This window comes from Orbicella franksi, chromosome 7 (genome assembly GCF_964199315.1).
Source record: "Orbicella franksi chromosome 7, jaOrbFran1.1, whole genome shotgun sequence".
Lineage (NCBI taxonomy): Eukaryota > Metazoa > Cnidaria > Anthozoa > Scleractinia > Merulinidae > Orbicella > Orbicella franksi.
Genome location: NC_138151.1, coordinates 19,994,015 through 20,018,324, shown reverse-complemented (window position 1 = coordinate 20,018,324; position 24,310 = coordinate 19,994,015). Strand labels below are relative to the sequence as shown.

Sequence of the window (24,310 nt, the reverse complement as noted above, 5' to 3'; positions counted from 1 at the left end):
AATGAATGAAATTTTATTGCAAAAGCTTTGATTTTGCTCATATAGATACACAATTAGAAATAACGCACCACATAATATAGTAACCTTGCATCTGATCCAAATTAGGCAAATGATCATGATAGGTAGTGCAACACCCCCGTCACAATGAACCAAACTTCATATTCCTCAAAAGCCTTGTAAACACCTCTGCCAGCCCTGTCAGTCACCTCTGCCAACCCTGTCAGCTCACCAAATTTTACATAGTATCACGACAACACCCTTGCACTGTGGCCTTATTTAGTAATACTAACGATCAATTTTCGTGCAAGCTTACTCTTGAAAAGCTTTCAAGAACGCAGGTAAGCAAATCTTAAATACAACTGCACCACTATGTGCATAACGCGCAATTTCTGCATTAACAACGAAACGTTCTTTAATATTATTCAACTTAAATGCCATCATTTGACACTATCACCTTTCCAATAAAACAAGAAAACAATTTTAAAGTAACGTGGTTCAAGATGTAGGACTGAACACATGCTGCACAAATGCAGTTGCATACCACAAGGCCAATTCAAATAACCCCGCCACTTCAGTTTCACTATTATTTAAATTCTACCCACCGATTGATCTTTGTCTTTGTTCTTGTAAAACCTCTGTCTCGAATCTGCGGATTTTGTAGACATTTCAGTTAGCTGTACAATCTTGACGTGAAGTTCCTAGTCACCGGTAACGAAAATCCGCCATATAAAAAATCTGCTTCAACTGTCAGGAAATGCGCATAATCACGCCTCACGAAGACTGACCGGATTATACGCGGGCTCTTACTCACTGTGTCTCACCAATGAATAGCAATTTCTTCAGGATGCTCTTCGGAAAATTTGAATTAAACCTGGGGGTGGCTTGAGCTTTATGGTGGCTTAATACAGTTTTGATGGATTATAACAACCCAACTTCTAACTCTTTTGAGAAATGGTTCATGATGTTTTTCCTTTCTCTATATAGGGACCGTTCATTTTTTACAAGGTAGGGGGGGCTGGTGGGATTTGGGGAGGGGGCCATGCGAAAAAAAATGGCTTTCGAGGGGGGGCCATCCCAAAAAAATAAGGGAAAAAGGGGGGGTCACGTGAAATATTTTAGTTAAACTTTAAAATGGCATAATGTTGGAATATCAAAAAAATTGCTATAGAATAAATATAGAAGGCAGGATACAAATTTATTACAAACTTTCCTTCTGCTTTAAAAAAACGTTTGGCAACAAAAAGCATTTGTAGCTACTGAAAAGAAGTATTTAACACTGTTATTTTCGAATGCAACTTTCACTGGCACTCATCTTTATCTCCGCTGTCGTCGAGTTCTTCGTCACCGCTTGTGCTGCTATGGGAGTCTCTTTCACCAATGCTGCAAGAAGCAGCAATGCTTTCCGTCAGAGTGTACTCTTCAGGGTACATGAAGGTGTAAACATAATCTCTCACTTCCCGCTCAAGGTTGGTGGTGATTCTGCTTCTTGCAGCATTGGTGAAATAATTCCCTTCCAAGAGCTGTGCGATGTATGACCCATCTCTTCTAAATATCGACGTGGCAACATCCTCAACTTTAAGACACTCTACCGGGACGGCCGTTCTAGGAGGGTACACAAGGCATTGTGGAAGATCATTTCCTAGCGAGTTTCCAACACAGATTCCATAAACTCGTTGGACGTTGTTTTCAGTCCGCTTCCTCTTTCTTTCATTTGACTTTCTGCGGTTTTCTTTTTTCCTTCTCCTTTTGTTGATGTGCTGTTTGAGTATGCCTTTGAATATGCTGTTATAATTGCTCTTCTTATTTTCTAGTGCTTCTATGTCCAGCATTTGAAAAGCAGCAGGAGTGAGAAAGTAAAGGCAATTGTAAGACATTCATGCTTGCAGCAGAAGAGTCCTCTCAGAGCTGGCCAACCAACACTGAGAAATTCCAGGACATTGACACAAAATGACAACAGGGCAAGTGCTCACAGCAGTGAAACGGATGAAAGTGACAATGATGAGTATGACAGTGATGCCATTGACTCTGGGGGAGAAGATGACTCAAGTGATGTCATTCTTGCATTCATCAATTCAGATGAGGAAGATGCCAATGAGAGGCCAAATGCCACACGCTCAGGGCGAGCCATAACTAGGAGGTCCGAAATTGACTTCTCTTTCTTTTGATTTGTTTTTTAAACAACAGCTCTCTGTCGTATAGAGATTGTAAATATTGTCTTCATAGTGAGCACAATAACGTGAAGTAGGGGGATAATACAGAAATATTAAAAAAGTTGAAATCTAAGTATTGTTTGTTCAATTTTTTTGTTTGGGGGGGGGTCATCCCAAAAAATGACCGCTATAAGGGGGGGCCATGTGAAAAAATTGGTAAGCTGAGGGGGGGTCATGCGATTTTTAAATGGTGCGTCCCAAATCCCACCAGCCCCCCCTCCCTCATAAAAAATGAACGGTCCCTTACTCTCTATTTTTTTCCTCTGACTGTCTATGTCTTTTACAATTCTATGTGAAACTAGGCTCACAAAATGGCTGGAAATCGAGCGTAATGTAAAACTCGAACAATTTAAACGTCAACAAATGACCAAAATAAACGACCTAGTATCTAAGAAGAGACTGGGCCATAGGTTAAACGACGTTTTTCTCATAATCTACCCGGATGAACCCACCTCAAGATTTCAGGAATGAGAAATTGGCTCTGTTTAAACCTTCATGCAATTTTTTAAAAAAATCTGAGACAGATTTTTCGCAAACTAAGGAAATGTGAAATTTTGCTTGTTTCACAGATAGCTCAAAATCTGTCTTACAGATTTTTAAAATTTTGGCTCCAAATGCGTTTCAACCCCACTAATCAACTGTGCAAAATTCATCATGGGTTGAACGGCAGGCTCTCGAGCAATCTTGAATCAAAGACAGGCTTTTACAACCTTACGCGAATATGGGACTGTGCATGCCTTTTATTTAAGTGCGCGCTCATGTAACGCCATGTCTCGCGTGCGAGAATTAACAAATTGACATCACTTTTTTATGCGGCTGTCCTCTTATTGATGATAAATTGCGTCATAACATTGTCAAAGTGGCTGTGGAACCACGAGCCGCGGGCGAGTCAGTTCCGCAGTAAACTTTGACAATGTTACGACGAAATAATAATAATAATAATAATAATAATAATAATAATAATAATAAAGATCTTTCAACAGGGAGCCCACTTCACATACGTGTGGTTTTCAGTGGGGCCCTGCAAAAATAAAATTGCAAAAGCTAAAGAAATAGTAGATTAAAAATAATAATAACATTTAACCATTGTACTAATAGAAATATAGAAAACAGTAAAAAAAAATTATAATTAAAAATTAAGAAATACCTCTAATTCGACTTTTAAAATTAAAAATACAGATACTGTCCCTAACTTCATCGGGTAAAGTGTTCCATTCATTAACGGCATTGTAAATAAAACGCTTTTGTCCCCAGGAGCGACGGGATTGAGGCTTACAAATGTTGTCTTTACTTCTCGTATTATACCCATGAATATCTTTAAAACTACAAAAATTAAAATCCCAGTCAATTAAACCATTTAAGGCCTTAAAAATTAAAATCATGTGATGAAAACTTCTTCTTCTCTTCATGTTCTCCCAGCCGAGCTGTACGAGTGCCTCTGTAGCAGATGAATGCATTGGTTTGTCAAGAACAATCCTCGCAGCTGTGTTTTGCAGTACTTGGATTTTATTAAGAGGACAGACGCATAAAAAACTGACGTCAATTTGTTTTTTACAGTAGGAAGACCCCAAAATGGTCAAATGCTGGGAATAAATGAAGTAAATGAGGGGAAAAGACGCAAACAAAAATAAGTGCACTTTATTCAAAATGACGCGGACGTATTGTCAATAGCTTTTCTCGCTTTTTGATTGGCTAAAAAGTCCATAAAATCTTATTGGTTAAAAAGTTGACAGTTTGACACCTGAAAGTTGGACTTGAAAGCTTGCATAAATTAAAATTTTATCCGTCTGTACTCTTATTGATGATAAAAATGAGCTCATCAGCGCGCGAGAAATTAGACAGCTATTGTAAAGCTACTAATCGATAGGTTTTCTTCATTTCCATCAGAAGGAAAATGGTGCTACTCGTGAGAGTCCGCTCGCCGACCACGTGATCTAAAAAAATGAGAAACGGAGGCTCTGGGAAGTCTGGGAACGACGCGGCGGCCACTTCTCGACCACCACTCAAGCAATGGCGGATACGAATTGTGACATTTGTGGCAAAAGTAATTCCAAGTATCGCTGTCCTGCTTGTGGAAAACGAACATGCAGGTATTGAATTGTCAATATATATTTATATGTTTGAAGTAATATGATTTTAATCTTAGATGTAAAACAGGCTTAGTAAATGTGGCTAAATATCATGTAAACGCACGATGCACTGTGTAAAGAATCAAGAGCCGTTAGCCGAGTGATTTACAAGCATTTCCTGGAAGACTGCCGTAATTTACCTAAAGTAACGACCGTCGTTACTTTTGGAATTAGCATTTCTTGGGCTCGCTTCTTTCGGTGAGTGTAAAACATTAAACTTAAGACTAAAATAAAGTTGGTGCGCCGGAGCTCTTGGCAAGATTTCCGTAAACCCCATACATTTATTATGCATACAGTTCTTTGTTTAACTAAACAATAGCGAAAACAGTAGCGCTCCTTTGAGACTTATCTGATTTGAATAACTCTAAATTTTACCATACTTTTAGACTTCGCATACTTTTAGACTTCGATTTCTTGGAGACTTAGAATAATTTTACGGGTTTAGGTCTAAATTACGGAAAACCGAAACGAAATATCATAATTTTGGGCGCATTTACCGTATTTTTAAACTGAGCGCAGGCTTAAAACTGCTTAAAATAATAGCGATTTAGACCTGTTCGCTAGTTTAAAAAAGCTCTAAAATACTGCTTTAGGCCTAAGCAAAACCGGCTGCTTGCGGTTAGCTATAATCTGTTGCACGGGTTAGCGACTATTATACTAATTTTGTAAATGTAAACAAAAGTGAAATAAAATTCTAGCTTACCCATCCGTCTCTTCGCGTTTTTCCCCCTTGAGTTCCTCCCTCAAATTCAGACCCATGCGATGAAGCTGTGTATTTTGTTGCTTTCCTCCATGAAGTGGCGATCAGATCACGAACAGTGCATACAGTGGTACAAGGAGCAATTTACACATCTTTGCGCACTTCGTATAAGTCGGCGATATGCTTGATAATGTTTCCAAAAGGATCATCTCCATAGTGCTGACGCCACAACCATTCCTGTAGATAGCTTTCGAAGAGATCTTGGGATGTTCCTGTATGAGGCATACTTCGTTTGACTCCCCACCATGTATTTTCTATGCGCTGGATGTGCGCACCAGTGTCTGGGTCTACGATGTTTAGGCTGTGGTTCACTGTGAGAAGCGATTGGGAGAAAGAAAGAAATCACCTCCCCCTCCCCGCCCCTTTTATTCACCAGGCACCCACACATGCGATGCATGTTTTCTTGCAGCGTGCAACATGCGTTAAACACATAAATTAGTAAATTGTAATGTTAATTTTTTGGAATGCGAATGAGTCAAGTACAGTAAAAATTATTTTTGGAGGGGTAAGTCTCAACTGAACCTCGTAGTGTAGTGGTGTAGAAGAGAGACTGGTAAGCGAGAGGTGTGCAAAAGGTGAGTGGTTCGAGACCTGATGGGGTACAAGAAAAAAAAGGAAAAAAAATCCGTAAGGAGCCTGGGTAACATGGGGAAGAAAAAGAGAGAAGAATGGAGCTAGGGGAAGAAAAGAATCGGCGAAAAGACAACGCGCGATAGCGCGCCACAGCGCGCAATCAAATCCTCTTTTATTCACACAGTAAGTAGTAATTATCAATGTATATATTCAAATACCTTAGGGAGTTGCTATTGTCTTCAAAAACAATAGAGCGCATACATAATTAATAATTCTGCATGCATAATAAATGTATGGGGTTATACGGAAATCTTTCCGAGCTCTTTTTACGAATTAATAACAGACGTGCATGAATTCATAAAAACAGTTCTTATAACATGAGTTGAAATTCTTCGTTACAGTTAAAATTTATGTTGCTACTGTATCACCCACAACTGTAATAGGAACCATAAATGTAATACTGACCTTAAATATAATAACTTTTGACCACAAATGTAATAAATCCACCTACCATAAATGTAGTAAAAATTTGACCACAAATGTAATAAACTGAACAACCATAACTATAATATGGCTTAACCATAAATGTAATAAACTGCCTATCACCTCTGAGTCAAGGGGCCACAAACCCCACCATTCTCTTATTTCATTCAGGGTAGCCTGTTCCAGGCTCTCAAATAGTCGGGGGCGGAATTAAGACGTCTTATTCCCACTCATTTTTCCCTTGCCCGCCTGCTTCCTGGAACAGGCTAAGTACAGGGAGGACGGGGGGCCTGTACATCAATTTGGAGGACTTATTTCCCGCAGCACCATTTTGACCCAGAGCCCAAAACCCGAGAAGCCATCATTTAGAAAGTACTTGCAGTATGAGTATAAAGTTTATATACCAGAAGAGATCTCGAGTGGTCTACAATAAGTGCGTTTGAGCTGCTCGAAGTTGATGATGTTTAAGTGCACTCAATTGAAGTGCTGGGAGTTGATAAAGTTTCATACAGTAGAAGAAGATTGAGGTTGTTAGAGTAATTTAACAGACAAGTGAGAAAATTTTGGGACACCCTGTCTTCAAGCGAAAATAAAACCGAAAGAGCCAAATATTATCTCTTCTGGTTCGAACTTCTACAGTCATTATTTTGTTCTTTTAGAATTCATTTGCCAGGGGTGGATTGGGTGGCTAGCCACCCACCTTTTAAAGAAGCAAACAATAAAAAATAGTGTCGGACCTAAAACGAAGTCGTATCTCGGTTTTCTTAGGCACTGTTAAAGACTATTTTTCACATATATGGTTAATACAAACCTAAATAGTTCCACTTCCCCCCTTCCCTTGACTGGATACAAAACGGAGCCATCCATAAGAAATTTCAAATTAAAACAGGCTTATTCTCTGTAAGGCGATGTTTGGCTGGCATTCTACCTCTTCTCTTCCGTCTTGCAAACAGCTCAAGTGCAATTATTTTAGACCACTCAAGATCTTTTCTGGTACTTAGACATGATTTCTAAATGTTCACATGGACAATAATGATGCCTTTTCGAGTTTTGGCCTCTGGGCCAAACCGATGCTGGACCAATGAGTCCTCCAATTTGATTAGCGGGGCTCCTGTCCTCCCTGTACGATATAAGAGAATGGCAGGGTTTGTGGCCCCTTGACTCAGGGATAATAGGCAGTTTGTTACATTTATGGTTAAGCTGTGTTACAATTATGGTTGTTCAGTTTATTACATTAATGGTCAAATTTTACTACATTTATGGTTGGTGGACTTATTCGCATTTTCGAGTAACACACAATCCATTTCCTTGGCAATGTTACTTAAACTTGTCCTTGAATTTAGTAATAACCAACTTTAACGAAGGTACAATAACGTCAAAAGTAACAAAAATGCAATGGTGGGACTATAATGTTAACAGTAACTAATGTGAGTCACTTCATTTTCGCATCATGTCGTGTTTGCGACACTTATTGTTTGCGTCACTTTAATTTCACAACTTTTTTTGAATTGCAAAATTCACGAAATAAATGTCTCACAAAAATTTCATGTAATAAGGTAGTTAACTACACAATCAATCAGTTTGAGTTCACCCTTAACAGACCTTCTGATATTACGTTATGGTGCAATTTTGCACAATCGACCTCAAATTGCATGTGATCGCACAGTTCATGAAAAATTGCATAGTTCGCGAAAAAATGAACAATTTCAACAAACTAAACCATTAGTTAAAGGAGAAGGTCACTCCAAAAACCATGTATTTTTTTCCATCACCAATAAAAAGTTCACATGAGTTGAATTACTCACCATTGTTTTAGCTTCTCAAGTTGATGCGATCCCAATGAAAAAGAAGTGAAAAGTTCGACACTGGGAGCCGCCATTTTGAAAGGATCTTGAAGGCCAAGCCACATATCCGTGACGTCATTCCGTCCGAATTGGTGCGAAGCTCAAAGGCTTAAGCTCTTCTTTTCTGTTCTAAATTTGTTTATTCAGTTGTGAGCTAAAATGTTCAAACCGAACTGGAACCAAAAAGGATAGGGAAAGAGGAGTGACTTAACTTAATTTGCCTGCAAAGAACAAATAATTGCCAAAGAAGTGGTTCAAACAGCTACGTCGGGATAAGAGATTCATGCAAACAAAAAAAAAAAACTCGAAAATGTGTTATGTGTGCAACGAGCATTTCACAGACGACTGTTTCAAAACTTAATACTGATTTGAGCTTGTGGGTTGAAACACAAGAAGGAGGTCATTGAAGAAAAATGCTCTCCCACAATTTTTCAATGGAAGGCCATCGTAAAGGCACACATTGCAAGCAAACGGCGCATCACAAGGAACGAAAATAGGTGGCTATCAGTCATACTTTTAATTTTTAAAAATACCTTTGCCCAGCAGAACTGTAGTTGACTTGATTTGGTAAATATTATTTCTACCCAAGAAATTGAAGCTCCTCGTTGGACTACAGGGCTCGAATTTCAAGAAAAAACCTTGGGGCCAACTGGCCCCTAAGTTTTCAGGTTTGGTCACCAGCACAGCTTTGTTAGTCGCCAAAAATTTTCGACCCTTCAGGCTTAATGTATTTTCATGAAAAGGACGCTGAAACGATGTGAATCACACGCTTTTCATGTATAATCAGTCTGCCGCTTTTTTTTCTATAATAACTGGGAGAATGGCTAAATGAAATTCTTTTCTTCATTTACTAGTCTTACCAGGATTTATAAAGAAGCTTCCATGTTGCAAGCTTTAATTCATTATTTTTCGTAGATAGTGCGGTACGGCGTGTAATCCCGTAGGACTTTCATGCCGAAATTGATTTTTTTTCGCTGTTTTGCACTTATTTTGGGCCGAACAATAAGAATCCGATGGGGTTCAAATTTTCCGATCCCGTCTTCCCGTGTTTCTGGCTACTCTAAGGGTTTGATTTATGCTAATTTATGCTAATTAGATGCAAAAAAGTCTTGCGAATATCTTTGCTCTTAGATTCAAGATACAGAGACCAAACGTTGTACGAAGCTTACTCTTGATGACGTACATCGTATGACAACTTTGTTACCATGGCAACCAGCGATGACGTCAGGTTTAACTACCTGCTATTTTGGTGGCGGCCATCTTGGATCCACCATCTTGGATTTTCGAACTCTCATTTTTCTAAAGCAAAACAGTGAATTTTAAATAAACTTTAACTAACGAATGATTTCCGTTATGAGCGATGTCCAGTTAAGTGCAGATCTTTCTTTTATTTTCCTTTTTTGCTAAACGCATGTACTCTTTCAGTTTCTCATGGGAAAATATCATTGACTTTTGTTAGTCCCATAGTAACAATGCAGACGTTTTTAGTCTTCTTTCTGTTATGTATGATACTAATCTACAGTTCCGTTAAAAGTGTTCGTGCATAAAATGTGACTTAAGTTCTTATGCACTAAGACCATCCTCGTCATCAACTCGTGTGCCGTCTGCGAATGGATTTGTACAGGTTTTTCCACCGCATTAACAAAGAGGAGTGCATGGAATTCCGTTCTTGAAACAGCTACAGAGTCCCCCGCAGTCTGACTTGCAGCCGCATTTGGTAAGCTTAATGACAGCTTGGGGTGCAGGGAGAGACAAGCATATAAGATCTGAGCAGCTGGTGGTATAGGATTTGTGACGCATGGCTATGAAGTTTGCGCGCTTGATGGCATCATCTCACCTTCCAAGTTACTGAGTCAAAAGAGCTCCCATCGAAGTTCAGGAAGGGTGGTAGGTCCTGCTTTGCAGTACACTTGGCAGACAAATTTCTCTAGGTCTTTAACTTGAGTTGGCAGTTCTCCGTTGGCTAACTGGTTTTGGATAAGACCCTCACCAAGCTCTCTGAAACAGTCGATCGTGAGATGGTCGTTATCGAGTGTCATGTAAGCTTTCACCCAGGAATTCTTCGTGATACCAACAAACTTCTCTCCCCAGTCGGATCCGATGAAGTGGTGCAATCTAATCAGACCTTGACACTTGTGTATTCCAATCGCTTGAACTCGCTGAGTAACATCAATCTCTCTGTAGTTTCACGGCACGAAAAATCGCCTTTACCGCGCGTCAAATGTGTTGTTAAAGGTTTTGTAAAGGTCGCCTTTGCACGCTTTTGACGATCTGTGACGCGAATCAAAGATCATCTGTGAATAAACCTTTACCACCAAATCAAAGGCGTGAAAGGCCGTTTTTACTCACCTTTGAACGCCTGTGTTTTTAGGGTTAAAGGTGATCCTTTGATACGCCTTTGCGCACTGTCAAAGGCGGGTCAAAAGTGTAATCAAATTTGTCTGCGATTCGAGTCAAAGGTTTGCTAAAGACATGGTCGAAGATGCCTGTGACGCAGGCCAAAGGTTTGTCAGAGGTACTCTGCGCGTTCCGCGCTCGCGCATCTTGCCCGAACTTCTCGCTCGCGCTCCTCTTTCGCGCTGCGCGACCGTTGATCACGTTTCGCGCGATCCACCTCTTATACGCTTTTTTCTGCTTACTACACTAGCTTTGTAGCTCCGCATACGAAAGATGCAATTAAATCCATACTCTTGATTTATGTCTGACAAGTTTTGAAGAATATATCAGCTTTAATAAGGTTATTTTGTACCAAACTATTGACAAATGTTAACGGAAAAGCTGCCCGGAAAGATCATTGCGCCTAATTTTAAGAAAATAAATATGTTCAACTTCATCTCAGTTTCAATTTTTCCCCCCGTTTTTATCAAGAGTAAATACCTTCAAGTACCTTACATAAATGTTTTGGGCTTCAGGTTTCAAAAAGCCACGTTACAGGCTTGGTTTCAAACTACACGTAATGAGACTGATCATAAGGAAAACATTGTTCTGTCTATCGTGAAAACAACAGTCAACAAATCTTCCATGGTACAAAGTGCATTTATCTAACATTGAAGTACTACGGCTAAATTCTCAGTTCCTTAAATTTACTAGACCAGACTAGACAATAGGGAGGACAACCACAAAATTTCGGGAAAGATATAGCAAACTTCGCACAAAAGTCAACTAGTGTATAAGCGTCCTTTCCAGATGGCACGTACAGTCCATTGCATGGAACTCCTTATGTTTTGGCAGTTCTCCTTTTCTGCTTCTTGCACTTGCTCATTCTTACATTATAAGTGGAATGGAATACAGTGTTTTCCACTTCTTTCTCATCAAAGTGGTTAAACTGCCTTGTTGGGGGTCAATGCCAACTAAATCCCCATTATTTCTAGGGAAGACACATTTTGACAAAGTCTAAGGCGTTGACGAAATTAATCAATGCATCTTCACTGGATAAGTCCATCCTGTCGACCACTGCTTGTCCGCATTTGTCTAAACAGAAGCAAACAGACAAAAACGTTGGAAATGAATATTAAGGGTGAATCTTGGCATTCTATTCCTTAAAGTTTGCCTATAGTTTTTGCTAATATCACATTAATAAAACGTGACCAATCAGATCATTACTCCTCCTTCGAATAGTTTGTGCTTCTGTCAATAGTAGCCTTTTTTCTGTATTTCTCTCCACTCTACTCAGAGATTTGGTCACACAGGTATGTCATTAAGAGCCAGTTTAACAAACTAATTTCACCAGCTGAACAAGGGTTATCCCCAGCTACAATTTCATAAGAGAACAAAGACTTGGGGTCATTTTAAAAGTGTACAGCTTGGCACAAATAAATAAAAAGCCTAGAGCCAGTTTACCAGTCCATCTGTCTGCCTGTCTCTTAAAGACATCTTACAGACCTCTTACAACAAAGATCTTTTATGGTTGCAGAATAGCAATCTAAAAATCAACAAATCTGACATAAACTGTGACAAGAAATGAGGAATACACACACCTTTGGGAATATTGCTGTTCCTGTGTAATTTCCACAGATCTCTTCATGTTCAGTGGCGTAATCTTTTTCCTTATTTTCCTTGTAGATCATAATATTATGTGAAAAGGAGCATATAAACATATCAAAATAATTGCACATTTGATTAGTAAACAGTTAGCAACTACTTGTACACTTTTTTCCACTGAAAAAAATTCCTGAAATTAAATGATTTAACAAATATGGGACATGCCTGCATGGAATTGCATGGCTCATTCATTGAAACAAAAATCCAGTCCAAGATGATGAATACAACCACTATGATTCCCAGTGCAGCCGCATCTCATAGAGGGAAATGGCTATTATCCAGTCAAATTTGCCAACAAAATTTTAAATTGAGTAAAAGCAAATAAATGTCTTTGTCAATTTTCTTTTACTAAGTTATTATCAAATCCTCTACGCCTTAAATTTTCTACTGATCCCATCAATAGTTATGAATTAATCATATTATTAAGTTTGCTTGGAAAAATTTGGTTTGGAAACCTGATGGCCAAACCAAAACAGTCGATATTGCAGACAACCACTCAAAATGTAGATTCAAAACTCAGCTTTTACCAGTCAAAAACCAACATTTCCTGAGACTGGTTTGCAACATTCTGCAACTTTGATTCATTTACCAAAAAGATTCCCACCCCTTGCATGTTTTCAATAACATTTTAATTACTTAATTTTCATCCAGGTGAGCCAGTTGATGTATTTGTCCCTTAAGAAAGACAACATTTCCTTACTTGCCCTTAAATGAACCAAAAGGAAACAACTTTTTTTTTCACAGAGTGAGACTGTAATAAAAATGATCAATTAAAATAACATTAATAAGCTATAGCCAGGTTTTCAAAATCTATTTATATCCTTTCTTTACTGGAAAAAGATATTAAAAGTTGTGGCTGAAGAAATTATAAGATGGTCTATGCTACAACATATAGAAATAACAAATGAATATTCCAGCCTTTTACTTACCAAAATGTTCTGATGTTTGCACACTTTGGAGCATTGCATGATTTAACTGCATCTGAGTTGACTATGAGCTACAGAGTTGTATATTGTATCCTCTCCCAGAATTTATTCTGTTAATTTCTTCAGTTCTTCTAGAGTGGCTAGCTGAAGGATAAAAACAACATTCATAAGCAAATTTCCACTAGTCACATATTTATTGGCATTTAATTGTCTACTGCTCAAAAGACCAAGACATGAAACTCTAAAACTACTGGTATTGTCCAGAGAGGTCGCATAATAATATTATTATGGGGTCAGCTTTTTAATTTGCAACTAATGGCAAGTTTGATTTTTTATCAAACATTGTAACAATTTCACCTACTAACAGATAAGCTGGATTATGTGTACTAAAGGCATCCGTGGTCGAGTGTCAATTGATACCCTTGATCGATCCTCTAAATCGACTCTCTATCAACACCCGATCGATACTCAATCAACACTCCATTGACACCTCGGTTGACACTCAATCTACATTTCTATTACTCAGTTTTGCAAATGTCACAGGGTAGGTGCATTTGATCACCTGGTATGACACCATTCTTAGCCCAGGAGACAGTTCAAAATGTCAAATGCCTGGCAGGTTCAGGGTGGGGCGGGGGGGATGGTTGGGTAGGAGATAGTGGAGTTCCAAATGACTGATCCATAAGCCTGATACAACAAATATCAAAACATATTTTTACTACAATTGCTACTGATCTCGCTATCTCAGTGATCAAAATTTGTTGTGGACTCACTCAACTGCGCTTCGTGAGTCCACAACATTTTGACCACTGTGATGGTGCGTATCATTGTCGATAAGAGTACAGACCACACTAAACCACATGCAATTTGTTAAATTCAACCCAGTGAAGTCATTTATCAACATTAATGAACAAACATCATCATAACTTCAACTGTGGCAACAAACAGAGCTTTTTTTCAATAGAATGGTAACTAGAGACAAAAGCAGAAACTTATCCATAGATTAAATTTTCAGAGTCAACAACTCTTTTAATGGTATAATGAATATGATAATTAAGTCAGGTCGTGATGGATTGTCATGCATGGCTGACTGAGTTTTTCCTTCAATGCAAATTTCCTTTATATTTACATGAGCTTTCTTTCAAGGGAATTGTTTAAGCTCAGAAATTACCAGAGGCATTGTGCACAACCATTTATACGTAAATAGAGTTAAGTTTAAGCTTAATTATTAAGTTACGTTTATTTCAAGCACTGATCATGCTAAAATCTATGCTATGACGGACACTTCAATTTAATGCACAAGACTTGACTGAGTGAGAAAAAAAAATTATCTTTGTCAACGTTTGTAAATAAGTATATGTGAATTGAAAATAAAGTTTGGTCTTTCTTAACGAAGAGCTTTGCCGATCAACTGTGATTCAGTCAAGTGCAATTAACCTTCGACCAAATTGTTTTCACTGCCGAGGATCTGCCTTGCCATAAATATACGCAATTCACAGCTCTTTATGTAGCCATTGCTGCGTTTAATTTACTTTTTAAACTCCGTTATTCTCTGAACATTGAAAACAAATGAACGAAATTCAGAGACTTACCTTTTCCTGGTCCAAAACACAACGAAAATTTCACCAAAGCCGCCATAATGAAGCCAAATGAAGAAAAATGTCTGCTTTCCTCACAGCCGACTTCGTTGACCTTTATTCCGATTGGCCAGAAAAATGCGGGAAGCCGCTGGCAGCCGCGTTTTCCCGCTGTTTTCGAGTTGTTTCCTTGTGCCACCTCCAGGTCAAGTGAAAACTTTTTTATTAAAAAAATACACATTGACAAAAAAGCAAGCTTTCATTTTATCGTTAAAACAGCAAAAAATACGAAAACGCAGGTTATTAGGGCGTTAAAAGCGGACTCGCAAGATATGGCCATATTTGACCTCGCCTTTGACATGACATGATGTAGGATCAAAGTTGTACAAAGCCATGCTGCCTTTGAACGCCTTTGACATAAGAGATCAAAGGTATGCAAAGCCGTGGTGTCTTTGAACGCCTTTAACGCGCGTCAAAACTGTAGTCAAAGTTATTGACATGTTTGACCTCGCCTTTGGCAGGGATCAAATGTATGGCAAATCCATAAGATATTTGATTCCCCCTTTGACGTGGGTCAAAGGTGGAGTCAAAGTTAAGATCAAATTTGCCCTCCTCTTTGTCATGGATCAAATGTATCGGCAAAGCCATGACATTTTTGACACACATTTGACAAGCGTCAAAGTTTGGATCAAAGCTATGATCATATTTGACTTCGACTTTGATCAGGATCAAATTTAGAGTAAATCCAATTTTTCGTGCCGTGTTTGCACCCTTGCCTGTCAAAAATTCAGGCTATTCAGGTTTCCATGACGTCCCCTGGAAACCAAATTGAGTAGCAGGACTAGTACGTCAGTGTCCGGAGAGGATACACAAATCTCTTGCGACAAATGCTCATCTAGTGAACACAACACCTGGTTAGGGATCAGCAGGTGTTGCGTTCACTAGATGAGCGCAACAAAATCAAACTACATTTGATTTTGTTATTGTAAACCATGACCAGCTTGATGATTGTGTTGCTGGAGAAGCGCGCTAATAATCCATTGGCGAACAAAGTGACCAGTCTCAGCTTTTTCATAGCGTCTCATAAGGAGTGCTTAGAAGATTGCAACAGTTTGTCTTCAACAAATACTTCAAACCGCTTTTGGCCCTTCTCTGCGTAGCACAGGATATGTTCCTTTGCTTTTTCAGGCACAAGAGCTGACGACAACACACTCTTCAAGGGAGACTCAACTGTAAATGAGTTGCCTTCGCAGTGCAGCTCTATCGACTGGCGGAGTTTCATGGCGTTTTTTCGCGTTCTTACAGCAACATCCCAAGAGAGCTGATAGTGCTCGTTCCGCTCAGAAGCCTCGGACGCGTTTTATTGCTTTACCATATGGTAGAGATGCAGTGACGTGACAAGAAGGTGATCTAGGGCGGCTTCGTCTTGACTTAACCTGAACATACCTCCGTGGTGCTTTAACACTTTGATCTCCTGTTCTAGCGTCTGATCTGTGAACAACCTCGTGAACGGGATCTCTGACTTCGCTCAATAAAATCCTCGGACTTCAATGCCTCATATGTCATAAGGTCCTCATGCTCGAGTGCGTTCATCTGCGCGAGGTGGACTGGCATTAGCTGAGCGCAGTTGAGGAGATCGTGACCTTGCCTAAATAATTTCCATCACAAACTTGCCATCGGGAGGAAAAAACTAAACCTCATTATGCCCATCAATGTGCTTCCTGCGCTCGAGATTTCGAATTGGCAAATGTGAAATGCCACATCTAAATCAAATGCTGCATGTTTTTAATTCGAAGCGACTCGAATTGGTATATGATTTGGCGCATATGTAATTCGACATCCAAACCAGGCCTAAGTGAAATAAAAAAATAAAAAAAAAAAACAGCTGTAAAACTCCAAACTCTAGGCGTGTTTCGCAATTTTAAGTCCTGAAAAGAAACTCGTCAGTTCGCGCAGCACATGCTATCATTCGTTACTTAGGGTGCGTTTCTTTGTTAAGATCATTCCGCAGTATTGCACTGCGCATCCCTAGTGCGCATAATTTCACATGTGATTAGCGCGCGCGCATTACAAAATGACGGCTTTTTCTTTACGGCTGGACTTCGCCATAGAGGTAAATCGTCATTTCCTCGAAAACGAGTACGATGACCTATCATTTTTTTTTTTGTTGTTTTGAATTGAATAATAAATTTCTCTGTGTAAAATAAATATGAACCAATTCTCAGTGTAGAACAAGAAACAATCGTCAGAAACGTGAATTTAGCAAGCAATTGTGACTATAATCATGGTGCTATTATAAGGATTTATTGGGTACAAACAAGGTACTGTTGCTTCTAAATGAACATCGGGACCCCTCATTTTTATTTCAAAATTTAAGTTCCTATAATATAAACAATCAATAGGCAAAGTTTGACAAAAATCTCAGTGCAGGTTCTATTTCAGCGGAATGACCTTATAAAACAACCAAGATTGGACTGTTAAATCCGAAAACTGATTTTGCGTTTCTTTACTAAACAGATCAATCTGAGATCACTCAGATCATGGTGCGTCAAAGGAACCGAAAAATCCTTGCCCAGAGTGGATTCTTCGGTTCCTTGATCCGAGGGATCTTGGATTAATCTGTTTAGAAAAGAAACGCAAAATCCGTTTTCGGATTTAAGAATCCAATCTTGGATTTTCTTAAAGAAACGCACCCTAAAAGTTTATTAACAATGCACTGTTTTCCTTTAGAAGTATGAGAGTTTGAAAATCAAAGATGGCGGATCCAAGATGGCCAAAATAGTTGGTAGTTAATCCTGACGTCATCGCTGGTTGCCATGGGAACCAATCTAAGTCATACGACGAACGTCATCAAGAGCAAGCTTTGTGTAAAGTTTGGTCCCTGTACCTTGAATCTAAGAGCAAAGCCATTTGCAAAACTTATTTTTGCATCTAATTAGCATAAATTAGCATAAATTTAGTCCTTGAGAAGCCAGAAACATGGGAAGACGGAATCTGAAAATTTGAACCCCATCGGATTCTTACTATTCAACCCAAAATTAGTGCAAAATAGCGAAAAATTCAATTTCGGCACGAAAGTCCTACGGGAGCGATTTTTCGGACATACCGGACTGCACTAAGACATTGTGCTAGGTTTTTTGTGTTTTTGTGTTCTCGTGTTCATTGATGCATAGCGACTGCACATGTTTTTTGGAAGTGATTTCTTAGGGTACCATGGGAACTTCGAATGCCCTGCAGATTTCTTTACAATTAAAAGTCAGACTAACCCACTATGGTTTTCTTTTATCAAAAAAGTATTTTTTCAATTTTATTAATCTATTGTGTGAGCCGAAAAATCAGAGGATATTTAATAATTGGCCTTGACAGCCGGGGATGCATTAAAATACTTACAAGTTTTTAAATGCTGTCTAATTTGATTTTAAATACATCAGAAGAAGTAGTTAATTGTACATCAGTCCTATCTATATATCGACAATAAAATTATTACCGATGACAAGTCCTGCTATAGCAAAATCCAATATCCTTATGTAAATAAAATTTTGTCTGAAATCTGTTACAATTTGTTTTCAATTTTGTCAACACGATTCTTCATTAATTAAGGACAGGTTCTTTTCATTCACATTATTTTTGGGAATTATAGTTGCTAATGAAAGCAGTGCTAAGGTAAAAAATGAAGCTTTAATTTTACTGCATGCTTTGTCAAATAACGAGGCAAGTAGACACGACACATCAGATGCAGATAAACACACTAACAGAGTTAATGTTCAAAAAGCTGGTTTACGCGTGTAAAAGTAGTACATACTTTTTTCTTCTATCCAAAACCTATTACATATGCTTCGCTTTCCAACAATACAAATTACAATTCTCACAAAAAAATCTTAGGAAATGATAAGGAATGTCATCAATTTCACATTTCACGTCAGAGATGTCGATTTCACTTCGCATCTTACATGTAAAGTCACTGCATATTTCACAAGAGTCCACGTAGTCCATAAGACTCATAAGTGTAAAGATACCTAGGCAAACACATACAAGCACAAGCAAAAAGTATCCAAATTTTACAAATATTAAAACAGACTTGTGAGGTGGAAAGCATTTGTCCGATTTAAACACACCATTGAAAACTCGTCAGTTTCTGTGATACCAGAATGCCCTCTGCATTGAACTGCCAGTGAAATAAAAATGGAGACAAATCAGATCAAAAGCACTAAACTGGGGATTTATTTAAGCCACCAGTTCAATTCTGAGAGCAATTTACTTTAATTTAAAAATAAACTTCCTCTTCCACTAACTGCGTCCATTGCAATTGTACTGCAAAATGTACCTTCCATCTTGGTGACCAACTCTAGCTGTTCTCAGCAACAAACACATTCTCGTTGTGTTGGAGTGATTGCACATCTCTCACAAGTACACCACAGAGCCCACCACAGAGCATTTCCAACCGATCGTTCCATTCGACTTGACTATTATCATCCCTGGAATCACTAGCATGTTCTGGCTTCAAGAGTAGCCATACTAAAGCTCAAAAGAACAAACACATTTTGGACAGAATGATGTCACGGATATGCGGCTTGGCCCTCAAGATCCTTTCAAAATGGCGGATCCCAGTGTCAAACTTTTCACTTCTTTTTCATTGGGATCGCATCAACTTCAGAAGCTAAAACAGTGAGTAACTCAACTCAATGTGAACTTTTTATTGGTAATGGAAAAAAATGCACGATTTTTGGAGTAACCTTCTCCTTTAATGTTTTATTTGGAAAAAGTCCACATATACCCGTTATTTCAAGATGATTTGTCTTTGAAAAACACTGTGGCTACATGTCCAGCAACCGGACAGGTTTTTTAAAATACTCCATGTCTGGCAGTGAGACTTATAAAGTAAAACAACGTAAAAAGAATAAAAAGAACTTTATGTTAGGTGACCTCAAGAGGAATCGAACTCTGGTCGCAGGCATGGCAAGCGATACCCATGACTACTGCGCTACGGCAACCGCCCGGTAATTTTCGGATTTTTTAAGTATTTATTGAGTTACCCTTAGCATTATTGAAAGTTAACCGTAAACAGGCTAACCGGAGAGCTATTTAGGCTAACTGGAGTGCTATTCAGGCTAACTGGAGTGCTTTGTAGGCTAACCGGAATGCTTTTTAGGCTAACCGCAGTGCTTTTCAGGCTAACCGCAGTGCTTTTTAGTCTAACCGGATTGCTATTCAAACATTTGACTGCTGGTCACTTTACAATAGTCTACGTTATAAATCCCGATATACCGGGGGTTCACCAAAATTAGTATTCAGCCATATAAACAAGGATTTGACATTATTAACTGAAATTTTTAAAAAATAATTTTGACTGCCGGACACGGAGTATTTTGAAAAACTTGTCCAGCTGCTGGACATAGAGACACGGTGTTTGAAAAAGCCTTGAAAACCTTTCATAAACAATCGAAGTTCAAGGCGTTTCTTGGATGTCCGGGGACTGGTACTAGCTTTCATTCTCAAAGCATTGCTTATTGGGGTAACGCAAACAATCGCTTTCTTTGCTTGGGCCAATCAGAATTGCCGGTATATATTGACAACTTCTGTATGATCCAAGCGATGTTTATTTTGTCAGCAAAATGTAGCTTCTTTTGTGGAATGTGAAACAAACATCCCTCATGGATAAGTTTGTAGTGAAAACGCCCACCTGTTTCTTTGACTGGAAAGACTAGATCACACCTGCTAAATTTAGCTGAAAAAGATAGAGCAAGAGAATGCCCCTTCACGTGGACAATAGGCTGAAGATGCAACGTTGTGAACGATCATCCTCCGAACTCTTTGGTGGACAAGCACCTTGAGTCTTTTTTACTACAATTTATGCATAGATGTTTTAATTTCTGTTTCTTTATGTTCAGTTTGTCTTTGGAGCAGCCCAAAAGTGGTTTTCTTCTTATGAAACCTAGTAAAATATGCTTTAAGTAGCTGAGGAGAAAATCACACAATTTGCATAATTTATCGCTTATCAGCCCATTCTTATCTCATAATCTGCCTCAAAAATTTCGAGTAATTTCTGTTTTTTTTATTGCACCCTATCAGAAGGCCTGCCTTGATCACTGAAAATATATCACTTGAGACAAAGGAACAGTTTGGCTATAAGTCTGCATTTGGCTACAAAATGAACATTGATTATTGTTTCTTGAATATTATGTGTTTACTCTGGTTTACTACTGACCTTGCACATGATGTGAAAAGACCATAACAGTGTCAAATGATTCTATTTAAGAACTAACATGACCTTGATGCTTTGTTAAAAACAAAATGCATGACCTGTTTAAAGTGTTGGAAACTAAATTTTGACAGAACTTGCCATTCAGGCCAGTGAATCTCAAAACACACTCACCTGGGGAAATTTTTACTCACCCAGATAGATGCCTCTCCGCAATGATTCACAAACGATGCATTTTTTCAGTATCTCACAATCACGAATGGCCCAGCTTACCATTTCGTGTTGAGCTTTCTTGTTCTGGTCCAGTACGAGACTCCTCCTTTAGGCTGTTCACAGGGTCCCACCGCCTACCCAGTCAAGTCTTCCGTTTTGTGCTGGCGTCCTGTTCTCTTGCAATTCTATCTGCGGGTTTAACGAGAGAGAGAGCACCCTCCTTAGGATCGCAGATTTTGCTGTAGATTGAAGCGATTTTACCGTAGAAATTAAGCTGCGTTTTCAAATTTCTCCAGTGTAGCGTGGACGGAGCTTTTAGAAACGTTCTTCAAACCAGACGGAGCTTTTCGAAAATGCTGGCATCACGATAATCATGTGATTTCCCTGATGGAGTTTTCCTCAAACACAAATCCAAAATGACTGGTGATGATTGCATTTTTTAAATTCATCAGACAGAAAACATTTGATGCATTTTCAGAGTGAAACCTGTTTTCAAAATCCTCCAGCGTAGTGTAAACGAGGCTTAAATTATCGCTGCTTGGAAGCCATATTTCATTTTTTCTATTTATGAAACACTAAGTTGTGTATTGGCAAGTTATTTGGGCAACCTGGAGGATGAAAAAGGTAAAAAAGCACTGGCAAGTTTTTGTTTAGAAATAGTTATCAAGATTTCATTTAAACAATTTCCCAAACTCAGTGAAAATCGTACTCGCCAAACAGGTGAGTGATCGATGATTTGTACTCGCCCAACACTTCACATTTGCATTGGTGAGCAGACGAGCATTAATTTCCAACACTAGTATATTCATCAAGAAATGGGCCAAGGATAATCCCAAATAGTACTGAGCATAATATGGGATTTTTATGAGCAGTACCAGCAGACGTTACTGCAATTTACAAGCAGATTACATGTTTCAAAGTAGCAATTGCAATGTTGAGCCATGTTGTAACTTGTTACTGTATTCTGTTGTTTTGTATGATGGCTTATTCAGACTAGACTTTCGCTTGGCTTGCGAGACTCCGAAACTCCAAGAGTAATTTCAAAATAGAAGATTCCGAGACCTGCTTTTCTTTACAAGCGTGAGATTCGGAGACTCTAGTCTCTAGACGTAGAGATTTAAAGACTCACCAAAAATTTGCCCCATCATTTTTCAAGGACCATTCTATACCCCTAGTTATATGATGTGTGGTCAGTTGCTTACTTGAGTATGGTGCTGGCTTGAAAAATGCACTTCTGGGACAAGTAGTTTTTTCTGTCAGCAACTGTCTAACTATCTTTATGTGTCTCTCAGTTTAAGATGCGTCAAATGTCACAAGATGCAATTTCAATGTTCAGGAGTACGCTGTAAGACAGAGTTTTTACCACTTGATAAGTATACTGATGGTAATTTGCTATCAGGTAAGCAAAATGCCTTTATTTAAAAGTGATCTGATGAGGTAATCAATAGAAACACGATTGAGGCAAATAACAACTTAGGTATGCAGGATATTTGCAATTGTTTGTGATTTGAATACCTCAGTTCAAACCCTAAAGTGCTACCAATCCCCAAAACAGTTTTCCATTAAAGTGGTACTATGATCAAATTTTTCCCCCTTGATTTTTTAGGTGTATCACTTAGAATTCCATGAAAGAATAAAAATGCTGTTTACGGTTTGCAAATATCTGCGTTAATTCCAGAGATATTTAAGTTTGAAAAATGTGTAAAATATGCAAATGTGATGCTTGATGACATCATACACTCAACCCAATTTTATATCAAGTCTATAAATAGAGCTATTTTGGTCAATTTGCAGTGCAGACCATTGAAACTTGGTAGGCTAATAGTTCTACAGGAAACACACCTTTGGCTATAAAAAAAATTATGTTCCTGTGGCAACTCACTCTTTTCCAGTCCCCACCCACTTGATTTCAATATGTTAGTGATTTTCAGCTTGCAATGCATTAAACGAGGCCACAAACTTGAGCTAACATATTTATATGCTTGCTGGATCAAGCATATGAGGCCCCATTGGCAGATATCAAAATGGAATGCCAAAGGTGGCCAGAAATGCCTTTAATATCAGGGAGGTCTGGAACCCAGTATGTTGCGATGGTAACCGAACTGTTAAGCTCATATTGTGGTGCACATTTAGTAGAATCTTACTGCAAAGAATCAAATATTTCTGATACAAATTGGCTGAGATTTTTCATCATATTTGATCAAAATTTGGTTGAGTGTATGATGTCATCACTGGGCTAATTTGCATATTTTAAAAACTGGAACATCTCTGGAACGAAAAGAGAGATTTGAATGTAGTAAACAGCATTTTTCTTCTCACGCAGGCTACTTGTTTATGTTTTAAAATGGATGCGATAGGAAAGATGCGATTTTCGTTGATAAAATCTACTAGTTCCCCTGACTACTTCAGCAAAAAAGTTATCTTGATTGATAAAATCCTTGCATTTCTACAAGCGTTTGGACTTGTAATTTTTTTTTTCAAGACTGCACAAAGTGGGATCTGGGTCAGGCTACTAGTGACATCACTTTGGGAACTGGGCTAAAAGACTCGAGACTTTTGACTGAGCTTAGAGGGTTGTCAAAACATTTTTGGGTATTTGTGATTCATGTTTTATCAAAAATGGACAAGATTTTAAGTGAAAGAACTGTATCATCTAGCATTACAATTCAAAGTCTAGCTACGATTTGGATGGCTGTGATGTTTATATTTGTTTCCATTTTGAAGTGCTGGTGGCCAGTCGAGATCGCCGCATTGTAAGCCAGGCGAGGGTCAAAATTGACAATTTGCTGGTCCGTTTGGGTAAAAAAGGTACAAATAATGGCTGAAGAGTTAACTTACAGCTCTTAAAGAGTCATAAACAGGAAGAGTTGGTTATTTGACTTTACAGAACGTACAGATTTCAGAGTGTCAAAACATTTTTAGATTGAAAAGTTAATTTTCCTCAAAATCCCACCATAGTCAATCAAACCCAGTCAAACTGTATTTCAATCAAACTCAATCGCACAAAATCAAACTCAATTCATGGATTGAGTTCGATTTGGTTCAGCAATCAAGCCAAATCGAACTCACACAAAAATAATTGGACAACCAAACCAAATTGAACTTTTGATTTCTGAACTCATGATTTTTTTGTAAAACTGGTGTTGAAAATCAAGAATAAGTTTTTCGAGGCTTGAGTTACTTCAGTATAACACATGTTTTTCATGTTTTCGACTCGCATAGCATAATCTTTGTTCAAGTAAATTTATTCACAGAACACAGTTGAAAGCAATCCACTGGATTGTGTTCGATTGAGTTAGGCTGCCGAGCCCAATCGAACACAATCTAATGGATTGAGTTCAATTCGGTTCGATTG

The 24,310-nt window shown here is 38.5% G+C and overlaps 2 protein-coding genes across 4 annotated transcripts in view; one reads left to right on the top strand and one right to left on the bottom strand.

Annotated features, from left to right (window-relative positions):
- LOC145492340 (importin subunit alpha-3-like) overlaps nucleotides 1–2,670 on the bottom strand; it is a 74,759-nt gene extending 72,089 nt beyond the window's left edge. The window contains exons 1-2 of one of the 2 annotated variants that reach the window (XM_081471777.1): nucleotides 2,448–2,670; nucleotides 603–974 (exon numbers count right to left, since the gene is read on the bottom strand). In XM_081471777.1, coding sequence (XP_081327903.1) covers nucleotides 603–665 — 63 coding nt within the window. In that variant the 5' untranslated portion in view covers nucleotides 666–974; nucleotides 2,448–2,670. Of the gene's footprint in view, nucleotides 1–602; nucleotides 975–2,447 lie in introns of those variants that run through there. The other variant, XM_081471778.1, reaches the window with a different exon arrangement.
- Nucleotides 2,671–3,812: 1,142 nt separating this feature from the next.
- Nucleotides 3,813–24,310, top strand: part of LOC145492439 (box C/D snoRNA protein 1-like) — a 60,738-nt gene continuing 40,240 nt past the window's right edge. Inside the window, exons 1-2 of one of the 2 annotated variants that reach the window (XM_081471886.1) lie at nucleotides 3,813–4,300; nucleotides 22,248–22,354. In XM_081471886.1, the coding sequence (XP_081328012.1) occupies nucleotides 4,221–4,300; nucleotides 22,248–22,354 (187 nt within the window). In that variant the 5' untranslated portion in view covers nucleotides 3,813–4,220. The remainder of the gene's footprint in view (nucleotides 4,301–22,247; nucleotides 22,355–24,310) is intronic. The other variant, XM_081471885.1, reaches the window with a different exon arrangement.